General features: G+C 36.8%; 2 protein-coding genes across 3 annotated transcripts in view; both read left to right on the forward strand.

Annotated features, from left to right (window-relative positions):
- LOC131784609 (fibroblast growth factor receptor-like 1) overlaps positions 1-18,646 on the forward strand; it is an 89,408-nt gene extending 70,762 nt beyond the window's left edge. Inside the window, exons 8-9 of one of the 2 annotated variants that reach the window (XM_066159442.1) lie at positions 16,079-16,126; positions 17,722-18,646. In XM_066159442.1, the coding sequence (XP_066015539.1) occupies positions 16,079-16,126; positions 17,722-18,029 (356 nt within the window). In that variant the 3' untranslated portion in view covers positions 18,030-18,646. The remainder of the gene's footprint in view (positions 1-16,078; positions 16,127-17,721) is intronic. The other variant, XM_066159446.1, reaches the window with a different exon arrangement.
- Positions 10,318-14,834, forward strand: LOC136277461 (fibroblast growth factor receptor-like 1). Its single transcript, XM_066159601.1, has 5 exons — positions 10,318-10,342; positions 10,452-10,616; positions 12,849-13,142; positions 13,497-13,529; positions 14,453-14,834. The coding sequence occupies exons 1-5, from the start codon at positions 10,333-10,335 to the stop codon at positions 14,794-14,796; spliced, it is 846 nt and encodes a 281-aa protein (XP_066015698.1). The 5' UTR covers positions 10,318-10,332; the 3' UTR covers positions 14,797-14,834.
- Positions 18,647-21,667: the final 3,021 nt, after the last annotated feature.

Here is a 21,667-nt window from a genome sequence, read left to right on the forward strand (position 1 = left end):
ATTCTTGAATACTATCGTTCGAGAAACCAGCACTGATTTTTGGATTGGCCTTTATGGCTTGATCTGGGAGGACTCTTTTCTTTTGGACAGATCACAATCCTCGCAGTTACACCAACTGGAATGTCAGTGAACCCTCAAAACATAACCAGTCCATGGAATGCGTACTCATGAATCCTCATAAAGATGAAGGAAGATGGAGGACTGCGTCATGTAGTCAGAGGAACGGGTTTATCTGTGAGACAGGTTCGTTAAGAAGAAAATGATTTTATGAACTGGCTATAAAGTACACAACCATCGAGGAAAAATGTTCGCACAAAATAAGTAAATTTAAAGATGTCAAATTAACGTAGGAAAGAGGGAAATATGACTTCAGGTGAGAATTTGAACCCAACACTTTCCGATGACAGGTCACCTTCAAGCTTTGAAAAAAAATCATCGGTGTAGTAGGCCTCGTGTAACGTTGGGGTCATAGGTGACATATGTCCTGGGTTCTACCAGGATCAGCCTCTGTAAGTGCGTCCTGTGGGTAAAGGAGGTACGTATGGTATGTCACATTAGAGCACTTTTCGATTGAGCGTCGTGAAATCAAAACCAAAGCAATCTCAAAAGCCAAACTGGCATAGAAAGAAAAATATCACGGGCAGGCATCTAATGCGAACTCGAAGTAAAAACAAGCAAACTGCATGAAGCGCGGGAAAACGAGGGTGATCAAGTCGCAACTGGTTTTAGTTTTGAATCTGATTGAGGTAGCAGATGACCAGTTTTGGTATTTGAACAGAGACACGCTTGTTTCGTTTTATTTTAATTTGTTGGGCTTTTCCTCTTACAAATCCCTATGTTGTGAAACATGTTCACTGAAGGGGTTGATGGAAATGACTGTTAGAGATATAGTCTGGCGACATGACCAGCATTAATGGTAGTTTGAATAAAATAAGATTATGATCGAGCGATAAAATGTAAATAATGGGTAACCATAAAAACAACTACATATGTATAGAAAATAAGGAAATGTGTGAATAAGGTTAAAGATATAAAGAGTTTGTTAGCTTATAATCTCTCTTAGTGTATGCTTTTTTAATTCCTGATAATATTATTTGTCTAGGTTGTATTTTCAAGAAAAATCACATAATGCCATTTAGTTCACTCGCATATACTGAGGGTTTTTCTTTGTAATTCACAGAGGCTCTTCCAATTCTTCCAACTCATGACCAACAGCCTGGTGAGCTTTTTTAATATGTTATCCAACTAACCCTCCTAACGATAATTTAATGGAAAGTTGAATTTAACCGTTACCGTTGACTATGCTTTTTTCTTTTGTTTGTTTGTTGGTTCGCAACTTCGTAACTTGGCGCGCAAGTTGCTTACTTCGGACCACATCTTGGTAACTTGCAATGGCAACATAATGACATGCAACTTGCAGTTGCAACCTAAACTTGCATGGCATCACTTGGTGCCTTACAATGATAACATAGCAAGTTGCAATGGTAACTTAGTAAATTGCAAAGATAATCTAGTAACTTACCATGGTATTTTAGTAACATGTCATTTGCAGTGGTAATTGAGAACTTTGAAATGGCAATTTATAAATTTGCTGTCTTATTTTAATACCTTCTCATGGTATTTTAGTGACTTGCAATAGCAACTTGGCAATTTGCAATAGCAATTGAAATGGCAATTTAAAAATTTGCCATCTTATTTTAGTAACTTGCCATGGTAATTTAGTAACTTGCAAAAGCAATTTGATAACTTGCCATTGTATTTCAGTATCTTACAATAGCAACTGAGCAATTTGCAGTGACAATTTAGTACGGTTTGCAAAGGCAATTTAAGACTGAATTTGCCTTTGCATTGTTGTACCTTGAAATGGCTATTTAGTAAATTGCATTAGCAATTTAGTAACTTACTCCAGCAGCTAACCAATGGCAGTGGCAATGTAGTACGTTGCAATGATAATTTAGGAATTTGTCATGTTATTTTAGTACCTCCCTATAGAAACTTATTAACTTCTAATGGCAGTCTAATATCTTGTTGTGGTATTCTTATAACTTGCAGGTGTAGCTCAGTAACTTGCGATGACCCCTGATTAAGTAATTTGCTCTGGCAACTTACTGACTTGCAATGGCAATTTTGTAACATCCATGCAGTGGCCATTTACTAACTTGTCTATACAAACGATTGCGAATCAATCACGTTATGCGGGGCGTGGCGAGAATTTTAGTTTATCTTTACACTTGCGTTTAAGATGCTCGTAAGGAAGTCGGATGACCAGACAATTTAGTTCCCTGAAGGGGCGCGCGACCACTTGTCAAAAAGGACGAGGACTCTGCGAACGACATTGACAACCTTCAGGACAATTTGTAGGAAGTACTTATCTTTAAACTTCATCTTCTAACATTAAGTTGGTGTTTTTTCTTTTTCAGTATGGCTGTTCAGCCCAAACTCAGCCACACATTACTGGCGAGCTCTGAAATGCGAGACAGTAATTTTGCAGTTTCTTTTTAAAGTGCCGTGAATTTCGTAAACGGGTCACAGAGTCAGGTTCATTGTTGGAGATTTCTTTAACATTTCCATCCATGGTAAAGCAGTTGCCCATGGTCGCTGCATTTTCTGAGATATCCGTGGCGACAATTGAAAATGGAGATAAAAAAGATCAAATTTTGATGAAAAGGAAATAATGTGGATACATGTATATTCCATTAAAATGTTGATATACGGCTAAAAAGTTGCGTTATACAAAAAATGCAAAATACGAAGAAAAAAAGATTTGTTGGCCATAATAACAGGAAATCCTTTGTCAAATGAGAAGGTTAACACTTTGCCAGAGAATCTCCTAGGAATACTTTTCGAGGATAAAACATCCCAGCACAACAATAGCAGCAAGAATTCATCCTTTCTTGGTAGAAGCCATTTCAGCCATTTCACGCCAAATGCTGTGGCGAGATATTCGTATACCAATTTAAAAGCAGTCATCGATTCTAATGGTGCTTGTGACATCAAAAGGTTTGTATGTACAATTTTTTTTTTCATGAAATAAAGCTTTTACGATGTTTTAGAACGGTGTTTCTGTTATGCAACGTAATTCCATACCAAAACTACCGTTTGAGTTCGGTGTAAGTGGGCTGGTAGTGATATTGTATTCAGAATGGTCAAGGATTTGTGAGAAACAAGTGTTTTTAGCACGAGGGAATAGAAAAAGGCTGAAGTAGAATTTTGAGGGAAATCCCTAAGAAAGAAGTTATATTTGGAGATTTCAGGGCTCCAGCTTAGATCCAAGAGAAATTCGAGATTCGAGACAATAACGTAGGCAAGATTTTTCTCCTCTTATATAAAGGTTAGATGGACTTTGTCATTGTTGTCTGGTGATGGAGAATTTCATTACCACCTCCATTACCCTTGGTTTAATTATTTCCATACCCCCACTCTCGCTACACGTCGCCCAACTGGTGAAAAGTGTATAGCCCTGTATAGCTGTGTATAGCCCTGTATAGCTGTGTATTGCCCTGTACAGCTGTGTATAGCCCTGTATAGCTGTGTATAGCCCTGTATAGCTGTGTATAGCCCTGTATAGCTCTGTCTAGCTCTGTATAGCCGTGTATAGCAGTGTATAGCTGTGTTTACTTGTGTACAGCCTTGTTTAGCCCTGTATGTGTGTAGGGTATTGTATGTAAAGTATAGGACATAATATGTATTTAGGACATAATATGCGCCCATACATGACGTACCTACTGGCAGCGGAGGACCTCCGTTGTGGTTCTTAATGCGATCGATGAGCAAATTTTCGAAGATAGAGAATCTTATCTTCTTCAGAGGAAGTGTGCGATGTGAGCATCAGTTGAAATTATATTCTTTTGAGCGTGACTGATAATTTTGGTTTGGGAAAATGAGCCAAAACTGAAAGAAACGACGGTAAACTACTTCGAGTCCAGACATCACCAGTCGATTGAAGAGTATAGACGTGATAGCAGTGAATTATTTTAGTAAATCAAGACGCCAGAATCGTATGGGCTTCTCTTATATCTTCTGTTGAAGTTTCCAGGTATGACTGCTTGTTTCATGATTGTCCTCTGGCTGGAAATACACGGCGTGTTTTAGAGATTCTTTCTGTTAAATTATTCGGTAACCTCTGATGTAACTACTTACAATGTAGGTTTCTTTAAGCCAACTGCCCATGATCTTAGTAACTCGAGCTAATGAAGTATGAAATTTGTGTAACATATTTCTTACGCTGCAAAAGTTTGCTCTAAAAGAAGACAAGCTAGAGCTAAAATGTCGTGATTTAAACTCGATGACAAAGAGAGACTTAGGATTCGATGATGAAGACATTTATGGAAAACTTGAGATAATACCTGGATTTCATTTTTACATCACAGCAATCAATTCCAAACATCAATCAAGTTTTCTCTTTAGTTTAAATGTGAGTTGATGTTGTTGGCTATATTAAATGGGTTGAAAAATTTTTGATGGTATTTTCTCATGTTTGCAAATAGTTGAGTTTACTGGAAGGTAGAGTTATTGCAACTGTTAACATGAAACACAACAATAAATTTTATTGATATGTTAAAAGTATTCATTTGACTATCTACTGGCAAGTTGTTGTATTATATTTCAACCCAACTATTTTCCACAATTTGTAAACACCATTACAAAATAATCAGTCAGGGAAACATACATATGTTTGAAATGTTGTGTCCATAGTAAGCAAACAGGATTTAGGAGGGTATATGTGGGAATAGGCTCTCTTGTCTGTATTGTTAATTTGCTAATCACACCTGTTGCCAATGTTTTGATGAGGTTGGGCTGTCAAAGGTAAAGGAACAGAGGATTTTAGTAGGCAGTGACTTTTTTCAAACTTGGAAACTATCATTGTGAAAGCCATACTTGTGCCTGGTAACTCATTCTTATTCTGCTAAAATAGTTTTAAAAAGGATACAATATTTTATCGCAAATATTTGATGCATAGACTGTGCACAAATATTTAATTTCACTATATTTTTAGAGCCAATACCAATCCCTATGCATGATGAAATGTCAGTAGGATCAGTGGAAAAATGTACCAAACATCTGCAAGATTTGATGTAATTAGAAAAAGAAATGTGTATTGATGAAAAAAGCTAAGCAACCTTTTTACCAGTTTTATATGTTGAAAACACACACACGTGCAGATTTCTTATAAACCTGTATTTCAAGCCTGCCATGACTTCAAAATTTTGATGCACACCTCAAAAGGAGAAGAAATAAATTTCAAGTTTCGATTTATACAGTTTAGGTTTGTCAGGTAAAATTGAGTCAAACAAAGAAATTTTCCCAACTAATTTGATAGGTTAGCCTACCTAGAACAATCAACTTCATGTACAAATAATACAAGTTGTGTACTAATGATTCACAAAAGAACTATCTGTGGTGAGAGGGCAGGCTTTCCTTTCTTCATTTAAAAAAATACTGAGGTTATCATCTTTCCATAAGCTCAATGGAAAGTGGGAGTGAGAGAGACTGATAATGACTATGTTATTTGAATAAAATTAATATCCAGAGAAGGATAAAAGGCAAGATATGGTCTGCACAACTTTCTTATTTCAATTTTATAATCTATTTAGCTAAGTTATTTATATTCTTGCTTTGTGCATTATACAGATGCCAATTAATTTAACTTTCATGCAGGTCAAAGTAAAAACATGAATTAAAATAGCAGAGCCCACTTTAATTTCAGTCCTAATTAAAGGGGAATCTTTGCTTTTCCAGTTTCCCACCCTTTAAAACTCACATATCTTGTGACCAATTCCTTATATCAATGTTAAGTTTGGGTATGAGTATTGGTAAGAAACACCATGCATTAATGAAAGCTTGAGCAAATGTAATTCAAATAAAAATATTACATGTTACAATGTGGCAACTTATACAGCAAAATTATGTAATCGCACAATGCCAAACAAAGAAAATCAGATAACCTGCTTCAACTTCTGAGGACTTGAGGTAGAAAGAAATAAATATGGTAAACAGTTACAATTAATACAAAGTTGAAAGTTTAAAAGCTAAGAGATATACATTACAATCATCAAATCCTATGCATTTTAACAAAAAAGGGTTGGTTACCACTATAACTTCTCTCAAACATTCATACTTACAGGAAATTATTAATTTTTGTCACTAGGTGGTACTGTACTTACAGTAATTCCACTGACACAAATGCATTTCCTCAAGTTGTCTCATAGCTTACGACTATACAGGTAATGTGGGTGGTTCCTGCTTGGGGACTGACATTTCAAATACCTCAGCAAACTGTAATCATCAGAATTGTAAGCCAAGGTATATTTACCAAGTGCTATGTAGTGACCTATTTGTTACAGTCGAGTTCACTCCTTTTTGAGGCCATCTTCAGCTTGATCAGCCTGTGTTACATGTGAAAACATCAAATGTTACTCACATATTCGAATACTTGCTTGAATCAAAGTTATAATGTTTTTAATAACCTTCTTCCTTTAACAATTAATTTCTGAGAGTGACTAACATCTAATTTCCCCTTTCAATATCACCCCTGAATCAAACATTAAGGTTATGAGAATAAAAGCAATGATAATAAACTAAAGAACCTCTTGATTGTTAAAAACAAATTCTCCCTGCCAGCACATAATGAAGTGTATTGAGAACAGTATGGAGAATATGCATACTGCCAGTGATGTTAGGATGCAAAGGGTTAATAGTGCTCCTAAAAGAGTCAATAGTGTTGGAGAGAAAGAAAGAAAGTTCTTGAAACATTCTATGTTAAATGAAACTTTGTTATGAATGTTAGTTGCGACAGCAATGAAAACATCTGTGAAGCTACAATAACAATCACCTTTCCATGTAAACAAACTATGATGAAGCATGATATGGATAAATTTAATTTCACACAGTTTGAATGTACAATTCAAAATCTAGTAAACTTACTAGTGAATAGGAAAAAGCTCTATGTGTTTTTCCTGCTTCTGTCATTCTAAATATCACAAATCAATCATGCCACTACTTTAGTGTGATTTTTTTCAAGATGTGTACTTTTTCTTATGGTCATCTATTTTTAGTATCCATCTTTTAACAGCTGACATCTGAGAAGAATCAAGTCCACACTGGTGATTTAACACATTGTAATCAAACCCTACAACTGATTAAATTTTATTTGATCAAAAACATGAAGGGCAATAGAGGAAATTGGCTAGCACAATTCAAGTTTCCTTTCTTAAGTATTCTGTGATCATTTCTTCTACCATAGGGTAAAGTTCACAGTTTCCTTTATTTCATTGTCTTCTGTTCATCTGTTTGCTTTCATAACAATCTTAACTACTGTTGCCGACAAATGCAAGGAGCACATAAAATGTGTACAGTTATTAACACTTTAATTTCAGAGAGTGACTAGTATCTAATTTTTCCTTTCAATATCATCCCTAAATCAAGCATTAAGGTCATGAGAATAAAGGAAATGGTAATCAACCGAAGAACCTCTTGATTTTTGAACAAATTCTCCTTCCCAGCACATCGGGAAATGTATGGAGAACAGTATGGAGAATATGCATACTGATATTAGGGTGTAATGGGTTGAAGACATCGGGTAATCAGTTTTAAATATGTAGAGTATTGCTTGAAAATTATAATTGTGGTGAGTGCAAGTGCCTGGTAAACATTGGTCTATGGTCTTCTATTCTTCCACCTTGGAGGGTGCCTTGTGTACGTAAAAATTGAAGTTGAGTGCCTTTACCAGCTTTTTTTGGCAACAAAGATCAACAAAGAACAACCGCCACACCAAAAAATATTTTCATGAAAGACATCTTTACAGTGGTAGGTACACACAACTGACATGTTTGAGTGAAGCATGTCAAGCATTAAGGTATGATTGTCAGATTGCTTTTCATTTCTTGCAAACAGCTTATTTCTACCAGCTTCGAAAACTTCTGTATCCCTGCTTTCAAAGAAAAGCATTTCCCATGAATATTTAAACATTAAAGACATAAGCTACCAGCAACAGGTTTTTCCATTGTTCCATAACATCAGATTCTCATCAAATTTTTTTTTTACATTTGAAAGCATAAGAAATTTGTAATCATTACAATATAATGAAATCCCACATTTTAACTGTTTTAGTCCCACTAGTGACCTAGACAGAAATTTCTCCTTACACTATCAGTACAATCAGTACAATATCAAGCAGAGGAGTAATGAGAATTTTAAAAAATATATCAGTTAGAGGATAATTGGTTGATCCAATTCCAAATTCTCCACACAAACATCACATGAATTGTATGGCAGACAGTAAAGAGAATTACTAATAAAATCTTGAAAGTTAAATGGTTATGTAATCATATGTACCAGAAAGACAGCAAATAAATGTAACATACTCCAGTAAAGTTTCTTATGTACAATGAAGTTTCAAACTCACTGAAATTAAGTTGACTTCATGATTCAGATTTTAGTGTAAGAAATGTGTAATATCTCTTGACATGGATGAAAAGAGAATGCCATTTATGAATTTTAAAATAGTAAATGCAAAAAAACTTAAGGATGAAATTTAAAGAGACTGATGAAATATGGCATATCTATTCACTGAGATATTAATCACTGGCTGGCACACAGAGATATAAAAGAGGCTTTGTGAAAAAGACTAGGGCAATAAAATTAAAGGTTCAGGAGGAGCTTATGACATCAACTAGTTTACTGATGTTCTCACCTGAATTCAGTCTGTAAAGAGAACTCTGCAACACTTCTGTTTTATCTTCTCGCTCTTGAATTAAAGCATAAAACTTAATTATTTGCAGGCAGGTTAAGGAGGAAATTAAAGGAATGGATATATGTTACATAAAAAGAAATCCCTTACAATAAAAATAAAGCAGAAGCATATTACTTACGTGTCTTTGCTTCTGAATAATGGGTATTTTTTTAATCAATTATCTACATAATTATGTAAACTGGGTGCAATGTACGGTCGTAAAAGCAATCATTTTATTCTAACCTTCCTTCTTCAAGGGTGCCTTGTGTAAAAAATCAAGTTCAGTACCTCTAGAGTCATAAGCCGGGCTTTTAGGGCTACAAAATAATAAAATCAACGCGTTATGGCAGGTCAATTTATCGAGAGTCAATTAAATATAGTTTCCTAAAATCGTATGGAAAGTTTAACGTGTGCTTCACTTGTGTTACATATACGGATTTATCGTTGTAAATTACTGATGAAATTCCGAGAGTGTGACTCGATTAATTCAAAAGAAAATATCCAAGTAGATTACAGAAATGGTTCACAAGTTGTAAACTGGTAATGCGTTCACAAAACCTTCCTAAATTATGGTGCCGATACGAATTTATCGTTCATAATCACTTATAAAATTCCAAAATTTTGCGCAGTCTGAAAGTGGGAACCCCTTGGGCAAATTATCCACTTTTCTGCTTCGAGCTCTACGCTCCCCTCTCACGTTTTGCTGACAGAAAAGATCTGGCGCCGTTTAAGACAGCAAACATATCATGCGCTACTCGAAAAATACTTGGGCAAAAGGGAAGTGTTTTTTTTGAGCGATGTTATCCCAGGCATAGCTGTCGTGACTCCCTAATTAAATCTGTGGCAGAACGTATGTAGAAAATTTATTTAAACACATCATTACCTCACGAAACGTTGACGAAATACGGCAACAATTTCTATATCCGTACTTGAATTACAATCACAAATGAACACATCACAGAAAGGTCTAAGGTATACCATGTTGATTTCAAGACTCTGATGAAGTTCACGACCCTTGTTTCAAATCCTCTTAAAAAACCTTGATTAGTAAGTATTGATAAGGCTGATAAGATCTGGGATTATTATGCAGGGGTCCATTCAACGAGGAACCCCAACAACGCAAATACTGATCCTTTTGATATTTAGATGATTCATTGGGTGCGCCTTTAGAGGCCTGAGTTTTAATTAGGTCGTTCCAATCACAAATCACTGTCAAGGCTTTGGTGTGCATGCTTGCTTACAAGAGTTTTTACATTTAAGCTTCAAGGAATCATTGAAAACCATATGAAAACATTGTGCATAAGCGATAACATTTCCTAATACCTTTTAAATGATTTTCGCATGCCTTTTACTTACACGTAAAACTTGTACAATATAGGTGTGAATAAAAACCTAGATTTTATCATTGCAAGAGCCTGAGTACGTGCAGGTATGCTTCTAGGTGTTTTTAAGACTTCCGCCTTGTATGCCGGTTGTCTATCCTTCGGGAAGCTTTTCTTTGTGTGAGAAAATAAACCTGTCATTCTTTCTGTGACTCTGGCGAACCAGAGTCAGAATCCGCTGGCTTCTGTACCATCCGGTGCAAGGTTATTTGTTTCTCCATGAAAAACAGGTAGGCAAATATAAATTGCTATCTTTGTCGCGTTGCTCCAAATTCTACTTTGTCAGTGTGTTGGTTTTCTAAAATATTTGACAGTCAATCATCTCCTTTTCCTTAACGGGCTCAAGACGAAATTACAATTAAAGCTGTTCAAGGAAGCTGTTCGAGAGATCACCCAAAGTAGGAGTATTTTCATCGTCATGATACTAAGTGCACTCCTGTTCAAAGCGATTCTTGTTGCTGTGCTAAGCTTTCTGGATAATTGGCACGCGGATGCGTGTTCAGGTTGGTGTGAATCCACGTTCATTCTTATCCGCTGTCAAGAATAAGGGTATTGTTGTTCTGAGTGTATCCTCAGCCTTATTCGGGAGAAACTTTATAAAATCTCTCGTGATCTCTAAATCCATATATTAAAGCAACTATAGTTTAGTCATTGAATTGAACATGACCTTGTGTACGTACCCAGATGAAACAATATCAAGATATTTAGACTGAATGTGGATTGCTGCACATTAAATAATGATCTTAAACTAGAATAAGTCTATCATGGCCATTCAGGTAGCTTGTTAAAAAAGAATTCGCCTTACTTGCCTGGCAGCAAGGCCATCATATCATTATATCATACCCTTGATATCGAAAAAGAGTAGATAATGGTCCACGTTTCTTCTTCTTCGCATTCGTAGGAATTCCAGGTTCAAAATAGAAATCCGGATACGCGGCATGTTTAGTAATTTTAACTCTTCCCATTCAAGCGGAAATTGACTGCATTCTGCATTTAAATTGGTTTCATTCAAAAGACTCACTCCATTTTCGCCAAACTTTGTGCCTTTTAGTCAAGGGGAGGTTATGAAGACGGGGATTTACGATCTTCCTAAAGAAAAGTATGTAATCAACAGCTAACAACTATTATTTCCATAAATGATAACGTCCTTGTGATAGCAACTATTTAGTCAACCAAGGAGTCTGGAAGTCTTAAGGATTGCAAAACAAACTCGAAAGGAAAAAAACTAGATCCATTTAAGCAACTCGATGATGTAAATGTATATCATTATCAATTTGTGCTTTGTGTCGCCAAAAAAAGCTTCCGATATTGTCTCTTTCTCTGCAATTTTAATATAAGGCTTAGATGTATAGGGTGTGTAAGATGGGATTTGCCAGTTACGCTACGTCGAATAAATTCACGTTTATGTTTGTAAAAAAATTTTGACTCGACTTAACAATTACCCCAATGTCGCAGGCGAAAATGAAACTGCAAGATTCTTCCTGTATTTATTAACATATATTTTGATTATTAAGTTCTAGGTTCGCATCCTAAGCTTTAAAGAAAACAAATTTTCTGAAAAGGCAGGGGTGGTGAAAGGAAAAATCCAAAACTCCTAATTAGACCGTCGACAAATTTTCATTCATTTAAATCGGACTATGATTTTCAGTGTAATTTAGTGTTATCAACTGAATTGATAATGCAAATTGGTCACCGTGAATAGTTTAAAGGCTGACATTTCGAGCGTTAGCCCTTCGTCATAGCGATTGATGCTATAATCTCCCACCGATACAGCACTACTGAGTTTCTTTAGCAATTAACCTCCTTTAGTCATTTGACCAAGATTTTCGCCTTATTCACAAAACAAAGAAAAAGACCAAACGGAAGAGCCGGTTACCCACTCTTCTATAGACACGGCGTAGAGGAGAACAAAATAAAAAAATTATCATTGTTTACCAATTGACCCCCAAAAAATCAGCTCGTTAGCCAAGAGGAGTTCCAGCCACGAACTCGTTGAGAAACGATTTTTAGAGATTTATATTCTAATGAAGCGTAAATCAAATAATTTCAGTTAGATAGTGAGCTGGTTCCATCTCGTGAAATAAGTTCAAGTCAGGCATCATCGACTTTTTGATAGATTTTGTCAGATTTTTTGCTTAGCCTGTAGGCTCTCATTGGCCAAATCATCGCTATATTCAAAAATTGATCAGGTACATGGAATAAAGATTGATATAACGCGAATTAAGATTATTAACGTACAACACCAGGACTTACGAATTTTCTTTCACTGGAAAACTGTAATTGACAGAAGTGGAAAAATCATCATACAGGGCAGGTTACCGGTGTTTATAGAAGTATGTGAACTTCATAACGTATGTTCTGAAATGTGACCTGTCAGTCAGTATATAATTATGATAGTATTGGCGGTGGAAAGTGACGGAGTCAGCTGATAGATGGGTCACAGTTATATAAGGGTTACTGCATTTTCTGCGTCAGGGTTATTTTAGGGGATTCTACAAGGGAAAAAGCTTTATACATCGGTTCCCAGTATTTGTTTCCGCGTTTGCTCGCCTGATGAGGGAGTCGTTAGTAAGAACACTGAATTTAATATGTAATTTTTAAAGGACTACCGTAACCTCTTCCAAGCATTAATATTGCAATTGCGGGTGTTCGAGTAATATGGATCTTAGTTATGGATCAGGAGGGCATCTTTGGTGTTTCGGGTGGAATTCAGAGAAGTTTTGCTTCTTTTTCAGTTCCTTACATTCGTGAAAAGGAAGGAAACGAGGTAAAAGTCATCAAGGTGACCGGCGGAGAGGATGTTAAACTCACTTGCCAGATCAGAACCGCTAATCAGACCTCAAAACCAGGGTATTACTGGCTCAAAGACAATCAGACGCTCAGTCCATCGAGTCATCAACGTCTGAGGTTAAAACTCTACAGATACCTAGAGATAAAAAGAGCTAAGAAAGAGGACACCGGCCTCTACACCTGTGTCGCAGTAAATGACTGTGGCAAGAACCCTTTTACGATGCACCTATTTGTCGGAAGTAAGTAAACATTTGCAACCATCTAAGTTTTTTTAAAAGTACAAGTACGCACGTAATTTATAGCGGTATCCTGGGGAGCAAAGTTCTTTTATACTAGTTGTGTGTGACAAACTGAGGTGATGTCAGTTTAAGTAGGAGTTGCTGAGGTAGGCAAATAAGGAGGGAAAAGATGGTAATTTCAGACTTGCCAACGAAATGCCAAGGGACCGGGGAAATTGGTTCGTTACATCGAGGGTTCGTCATATCGAAAACCTCGATTCAACAAATTTGCGGAAAAACAACCAAAATGTTCGTTATATCGTGGCATGGTTAACAATTTCTTTATTTTCTTCTTTCTTTTTTTTTTTTTTTAAGGAGAGAGGTACCACAGGAATCGGAGCAATTATTGTAAGTTATATTACTGCTTTAATGTCTATGTGCAGAATTATTTTTAAAAACATTTTTTAAAAATCTAAACTACTGAGCAGCACTTTGCTAACAGTAGTTTTAAAACTTTTTAATTCTCCTACGCGTTTCGTCGAACTGTCGTAGACTTGAGGGAGTTTTACAAGTTAACACCAAACGCCTGTATTTATAAACCATAGACAGCGACTTTTACTGGGGCCAATGACCTTATAGGCTTGGCTGGACTTACGAACAGGAACAGGCGAAGTTGTGAAAAATTTTGAACACTTTTAAAGCAAGGTTAGAGAAATATGTAGGGGCCACGGTTTTAATTTAGTGCTAACTTGTTAAAATTCCTGAAGAAGTCCACGACAGTTAGACGAAACACGTCGGAGAGTTTTACAACTACTATATGCAGAGTGCGCAATTACTTTTTTATTACATAAATGGCAAAATATTTGAGGAAATTGCATTTGCGCACGATGTCCGCGCGATGAAGCCCTTTCAATGCCGCCACAAATATCAAAAAAAATGTAACTCTTAAAGAGATTCAATCAACACTTTATTCACAGAATACAGTTATCAATGTTACATGCACGACTTCATTCAGTTACATTACAATCAATAAATCCTTGCCGCAAACAGCAATATAGCTCAATCAGCATCAAGCAATCATGCCCTCTTGATTACCAATAGTGCCCTCGTGATTAAGAAAAAAATACTCTCTGTCTCAGCAAATCTGCATTCAGTAATTTTGCCCCGCATGTGATAAAACTCTGAACCATCATCAAAAGTTTAGTACTGTAGAACACTTAGAATAAAATAATGTTTAGACTCTAACTTGAAATGTGTTAGTAAGGGGTGGCTTCCGGGCAGTTGTCGAGAAGTTCAACGCTCAAATGCTGTGGCTGTTCTGCGCTTCACAGCGGCTCCAAGATTTACGGTATCGCAAAATAAGATGAGGCGCAACCTTCTTCAAGTACCCGTTGGAAACTCTGTAAAGCTGGACTGTTCTGCTGACGGAAACCCTCGTCCTACCGTGAAATGGTACAAAGACGGAAACTTGTTTAAAGAAAGGAGAAGTGGCCACAAACTGTCTTTGAGTCCATGGACAACCTGGTTGAGTCTGAAGGACTTGGTTCCCTCTGACACTGGGTCATACATGTGTAATGTGAGCAACTCATACGGATGGATTAATCATATATACAAAGTAGACGTTCATTGTAAGAGGAAAAATCCTTCAAATTTTTCTGGCCGACACAGACTCTGAAGAGTACTCACGGTTTTCTTTATCTGAGAAAAAGAATCTTCAAACTCTTGTGGTCAATATAAATCCCATTTAAAAAGTCAAATTAAAATAAACATTACAAGTAACGAAACAATGGATGTTTTTAGGTTACATTGACAGTATTGACAGTATTCTCTTTTCAATTTTTTAGAACGAGCTCATGCTGAACCAGTCGTTCTACCCATGGAAAATGTCACAGTTTATCGAGGAGAGAATGCCAGCTTAACATGCAAAGCATTAAGTGATTCCATGCCTCATTTCCAGTGGTTAAGGTGGTTTCCTGTGCGTTCCAACGGTTCGTCCAACAGTTCGGTAGACGGTTCAATTGAAAGTCCTCACTACGAAATCGTGAATAAAGAAGACAGATACCAACGTGTAGTTGTACCACCAAGTGGTAACAAAATGTTTGATTTCCACGGAGTGAAGTTGACTTTGTTAAATGTCACAAAGAGGGACGAAGGAAAATACACTTGCATTGTGGGAAATGCTGTTGGTTACGCAGTCGAACATGCTTACATCGTTGTCCAAAACATCGGTAGGTTAAGCCATTATTAGATTACTAATTCTTCATAATTCTTGTTATCAATTACTTTTATTATTATTATTATTATCAGATTATTAGGGGTTTTCTGTGATGTGCTTATAGCAGCTCTTTTTCTTACCACATTTTGACGTCATCTGTGATATGTTACTGAACAGACGCACGGCAACATGGAATTTATTTGTTAACCCTTTAACCCCTAAGAGTGACTAGCATATAATTTCTCCTTATAATATCACTCTTGAATCAAACATTAAGGTGACGAGAATAGAGGAAATGATCACCAACTAACGCAGCTCTTGATTATCAAACAAATTCTCTTTGTCAGCACCTTAGGAAATATATAGTGAATAGTGTGGAGAATGTGGATACTGATGTTAGGGGTAAAGGGTTAATTCGTTAGGTGTAATTCATTTTCCATGAAGCCTTTGTAAACAGCTTTCTTTTCTTGAGAGTCCCCTTCGTCTCGGGAATCACGGAGGGTCGATTTTTGCACGACTACGTGTTGTGTTTGCTCGAAAGAGCTAGCGCCACTAAGCGGCTTAGGTTTGATTTGGGTTTACAGCACTCAGTTACAGTGTTTGTATCGTGACTCACTTGGATGTTAATAAATCAAACGCGGGCTAACTGAAAAAAGTGACTGCTTAATGATAGCGGATCATTTACTGAAAATTGTTTCCAACCGAGCATAACTTATTTTTTTCACTTTTTTAATTCGTGAAGATAAAGCAAAACCAAATGAAGCTCAGCGAACTGAAAGCATCACAGATGGTAAGTGTAGCCGTGAAAGACGGACGTGATTCATTTTTTAAAATAACATTTGTAATTTCTCTATCTCAGAAAAAAAAGAAGCACGATCTTTCACATTTCTGGTACGTATCTAAAAGACCGGTTATTATTCGTCGTCCTGGGAAGGCGGGGGAGGCACCCTGGGGAGGGGGGCTTCCTGGAAAGGGGGGGCTTGGAGGATTTTGTCTGCGTCACGATAAAATTCACCTGACTCCCTCTCATTGGCAGTTAATTAGCAGTCAATTTTTTGTAGTCCCCCCCCTTTGTACTTTGGCGACGAATGCTGCCCCTCTGTTCCCCCTGAAAACCATGTGATCCACCCTCAAAATCCTCTACCCCTAGCTCTAGGCTGTAAATTATGAATGGTCGCCAGGTGTGCCAATTGTTAAGCATGCGCACGCCACGTGGTACACCACGTGCGCACTAAATATAAGAAAAGCTCATGAAAATCTTGACTGATGGTTGCTGCAAATAAGGATGACCATATTTTCGTTGGATAAACCTTTGTATTTGTGGATCTCTTCCTTTCATGATTCTTTCCATCTTGCCGAGCAAATGAAACACTGAAATGCGATATAACATGTATCAAGAAGCCTTCTAAACGGAGCTTAATTCTGGCTTGAGGGAATGACTTTGGTATCAAACAGAATTATCGAAACGTTTTATTTCCTGTAAAAAACACACAACGCCTATCTCAAAGAATTTTTGAGGGATTTGTTGAAGGTAAAGTTCCCTTGTTGCATTTGGCAAAGACGAGCTCAATACCAGTCGAAACCAGATTTTTTACCCTTCTTTGTTACGACGACTTCAATTACTGATAACCTGTAGATATTCATTCGTTACTTGCTGTTTCGTCACCCTCAGATCAAACCAACTATTTACTATTTGTAGTCAGATCCCTTTACGCGGAACTACCTACTGAAATTTGTCTTGCTTCGTAGCTCAATAGGTATTAGCGCTCATTTGATATTTGAGAGTAAGTCTGTCCTGATCGTGTTCAGCAACATTTGAGCAACTTTTGGCGTTTGGAGTAACTTTTTGCGGTTGTAGCAACCTCGAGGAACTCTCGCCTTTCTCGACAATTTTTGAGCAAAATATAAGTTTAGAGCACATATAAAGGACGAAAAAGTCAACGATTTCATAGAAAACTTCAGTTTACACGAATTCCATGAATTGTTTGTTAACCTTTTGAACACATAACTTGTCACGTGACTACATTTCACAGGCCTATTGAGATCCTTATCTAAGATTTTAACAGATAATCGGCTAAAATGACTTTCGGTAAGACGTCAAATGAACCATGTGTTTTGTTCCGTTTAACTAAAGAGTATTCTTAAATTTCGCCCATATTTGCAAGCAACCCTTTAAAGCTGAGTTTCTTGACCGGTGTTGTTAGCAACTATTGTGAAGGCGAAAAATAAGGTTATAAATTAACATTTATATATAGATATCAACAAATTTTAAGTAGCAACTTTTTGGAATTTTGGCAATTTTTAAGCAACCTTTGTAGTGCTGGGGGAAAGGAGGGAATTCATTCAAGATGGAGAGATATATATGTTTGGTTCATTCTTGTGTAGGTTCTACTGTTAACCTGACACCCATCAGTTCTGAAAGTGAAGCAGTTACGCAGACGTCAATGGGTTGGACTGATAGAATAAGGTACCCGGCGGCTGTAATCGCAGTTTCAGTGGGCGTGGTCGTTCTGTTGATCATAGCTTCCGGTCTCTGTTATTGGCAGGTGAAGAAAGGCCGAGAGAGCTCGTCCGCAACGATGAAAAGCCGACACAACATCGATTCACTTCAAGCGAAGTACGAAGTCCAGTCAAATGAGTACGTAATAGTGGCAGACCTAAAAGGACTTGAGAATGATTTTGGCACTAACTGATTGTAGATAAAAAGCCACATAAAAGAGGAACTCAAAAGTAAAGTTAAAAGAGAAAAAAGACCGAGGGGGCAAAAATAACAGCAAGACATCTAAAACTGCCCGACACGAAGAGCAGTTATCACTTTGTTACATCTATTTGGAAATCGCAAAATACAGTCGCTCAAATATAGATTATTTCAGTCTCTACAAATAGTTTATTGATTCAGTGATGAGCTGGTTTGGAAAAAGTTGTAAAAGCTGTCTTTCATTTTCCTTGCGATTTGATGGATTTCTTTAAATAAGTCTTGAATGGTTGATGTGTTTTAATAAAGTTGTCTCATCGGCTTGGAAAAAGATGCGATTTAGAACATAAAGTGGTGCTATTTGTGGATAAATCGCACGATGAGAGCCTGTCAGATTGAAAGGATCACAACGGATTTCAAAATGGATGTAACAAACATAGTAAATTAACCATGAGCAGAATTTCAGTTTAGCAGAATAAATGAATAAAACCGCATACCCTCAAAGAAACACAAAAGGGTTTGTCAGACTTTGTTCAAATTCAATTCTTCAGTTCAGTTTCGATTATTTTTTTTCTACAACCGTCGAAGGGAGAGGATCAACGTTTTAGTTGTTAGAACCAGTTTCCTTACCAAAGGGACCGCTCTTTTCTGCAGCATGTTTGGTCTGGTCTCGCAACGATGGACGGCTTCAAGGAGATTTTAGTAGGAAACGGTGCTCACACCTTAAGTGTTAAAATAAAGTACTTTATGGGTTTGGAACAAGAAAGTCATGATGTGAATCGTTAATAAAAAAAAAGAGCAAAGGGGAATGGAACAAGGCCAAAGGGCTTGAGCGACAAAAGGGTTAATAGAAGGAAACATCATGGGACGAGAGGAAGGAGTGGGAACATGGATCGGGGGAGTGGAGCTGGGCAAGGTTTTACCTCAGTGTCCCTCCTTCGTATCAGCCTTCTTTTGAAGGTCGTTCTCCAAATTTAACTTTCAAAGTATGCAACTTTGCATTTATTCTCCTGGCTCCTTTTACACTGAGTAATTTTCAAGCTTCAGACTTCTCTTCCCGCCGGCAGCTTTGCAGCAACTTCTACAAGGTACTTTTTATGTCAAACAAAGTTTGTTTTAATTATTTTAAATTTCAAGTGCAAATCGTCATTAAGGTGGGCACACTTCTGTAATTAATCATAGGAAACGTGAGTAGAATTTGTCCCAAAGGAAATTGGATTAAACTACAGGAAGTGGTTATTGCATTATCTTCAGTGAGATACATCGTTCCTCTCAGGGCACATAATTTCTATTTATGTATCCGGCCTGTTTTGGACTCTGTTTGCTTAACTTTTGGCGAATGTAACAAATAATCTAGATTTTAAAAGGCGAAAAAAATCTGTATTCAAAAGTTAATTTCAATGTTGTCGTGTGTTCACCCAAGTGTGTCCATGAAATAGACCTTTTCACAGTTCCCAGCGCCATATTGGACATGCAACCGCTCATGACTCATGTTAAATCTCTGGGAGCGGTTTAGGTGAAATTCGTGCGTGGGCAGTAAAATTGTTCGATTTTTAAGGAAAATGGATGGTCCTAGCCGAAATCTCGATAGAGCTAATTTTTCTCCCAAAAAGAAAGCAAAGCAGTGTGTCGCTTTTGGTTGTTCAAATACATTTTATGGCCCCAATGGTTTGCCTACGAGCCTTCACTTCTTTAAGTTTATGCACGGAGGCATGTATTTTTGCTAATTATATATCGTTCTATACTCATCTTAATCTCTGTGAATTGTGAATGAGAGTAACTATTGTTGCAAAATTAGTACAACTTTTCTATGAGGTACCTGAATTGTTTTAAGTTCGATAGAGTTTTCTTAAATTCCAGCAGTTAGTCAATAAGTTCAGTACTGCTCACCTGTTTACTACGTGGCTTGCCTAAAACACTCCTAACAGAGAAACTCTTGGAAATCAATTGCTTTTAATGAAATAACCAAGACACTGTATCTTCAGAGTTTTCACTTATTATGGCAGACCCAGAAAACTGACACAAATTTGGTAGCAATTGTGACAAAAGCAGTTTTCAGTAGTTGTTGTTTTTTTAATGATAGCATAGTAATCCACTATGGATGCCACATGGAACTCTCAAAAATTATTTTTGTGTGCTTTATGTATGAATCTATTTGATGCTTCAAATTGAAAAAAGAAAAGGTGAGTTTCACCAACTAAAAGAGTTCTCGACACAAAGATGAACTGTGACACTAAATTTTATTATTCACAAAATTGTCCTCATAACAAAAAGTTTGAAGAAAGTCTCGCAAAAAATAATTTCTCATACAATTCGATGGTCTGAAAGATTCTCTTTCAAAAAAATCTTATGGTAACTGTAACAGTATGAAATAAATATCTTGATTTAGATATATTTCTCAATCTTTTAAGTATCTTCTTTACATCTCAAAATTATATCATAACATTGGTTAACACAATGCAGTAAGAACTAGTATAGCAAACCTTTGTGTCAGAAGGCCTCTGAGTGCTGAGAATGGGAATATCAATTCACTGAATGTTTATCACAAACAGAAACTTAAATGTGTGTAAAGGACTAACATTGTTGAGATCAGTAGCTGAGAGGAAGCATTTCTGTTCTCTTCCTTTAACCCTTAAATACCCAAGATCTGATTCTTACCTGTTCCCTCTAGTTGCTACACATTTACATGTAAATGCGTTATGAGAATTTGATGTAAACGGAAGATAACTACTGCCTGATAAGTTTCAGTATTATCATTATCTGTTTGCTGGATAGTGTTTGGATATTATCGGGAGAAGTTACATGAATCAGTCACTTTTAGGAGTTTTTGAATTGTCTAATATTTTGGTCTGATTCTTTCAATGCTGTCTTGCCACCTAACAAATTACCATGAGTCGCGAACTGAAATGGTTTTCAATGTATCACGAGCATAAGTTGTCGTGGGCCAGATGGGTTTCAAAATATTATTACATCTGTTAGCTACAGTTTCCCTCATAGGTTGATAGAAAGAAGGGTTATAATCAAGTGGTTCTACAGGCTCTATTGTATAGTTTCCCATAAGAAACAATATACAAATGGCGAACTAAAATACATCTTGGTTAACCAAATGGGAACAACTTTAACTGAAGAATATGGTATAACAACAAATACCACATCAACAACAGCAGCAAAAACAAATCTCCTCTACCTAGATGGCTACAGCCTTTGCCGCAGGGCTAAAAATCGGCGGTCGCACGTTCGCCAGTAGCGAGTTAAAACTGACCAGGGCCACCAAAAGTTAACGCTTAAATGCCCGATGTGCGACTATGCTACAGAATTTCGAAAAGTTTGCTATATAAATTATACGAAGTACAAAATTAAAATTAAAGCTCAATATGTAATTTTATTAGACTACCATTCACTTCGTTTCTTTGCTTGGACTCTGAGATCATCCATTTTAGTGAGTTTTTAGTTCTGAAGTGGAAATTCCGAGCCGTTTTAACAGTGATTTTACGAGCGATCCACATTCACATCATATAGACACCACTTTGATTTTGTGATTGCCACGTAACTCTGGACTTTTGTGTTCTTTCCTTTTAATTAACACTCCGTTAAAAGCCGTGGAGCGTTTATTCAAGTTTGTCATTTTAAATTAGA

This window comes from Pocillopora verrucosa, chromosome 1 (assembly GCF_036669915.1).
Source record: "Pocillopora verrucosa isolate sample1 chromosome 1, ASM3666991v2, whole genome shotgun sequence".
Classification (NCBI taxonomy): Eukaryota; Metazoa; Cnidaria; class Anthozoa; order Scleractinia; family Pocilloporidae; genus Pocillopora; species Pocillopora verrucosa.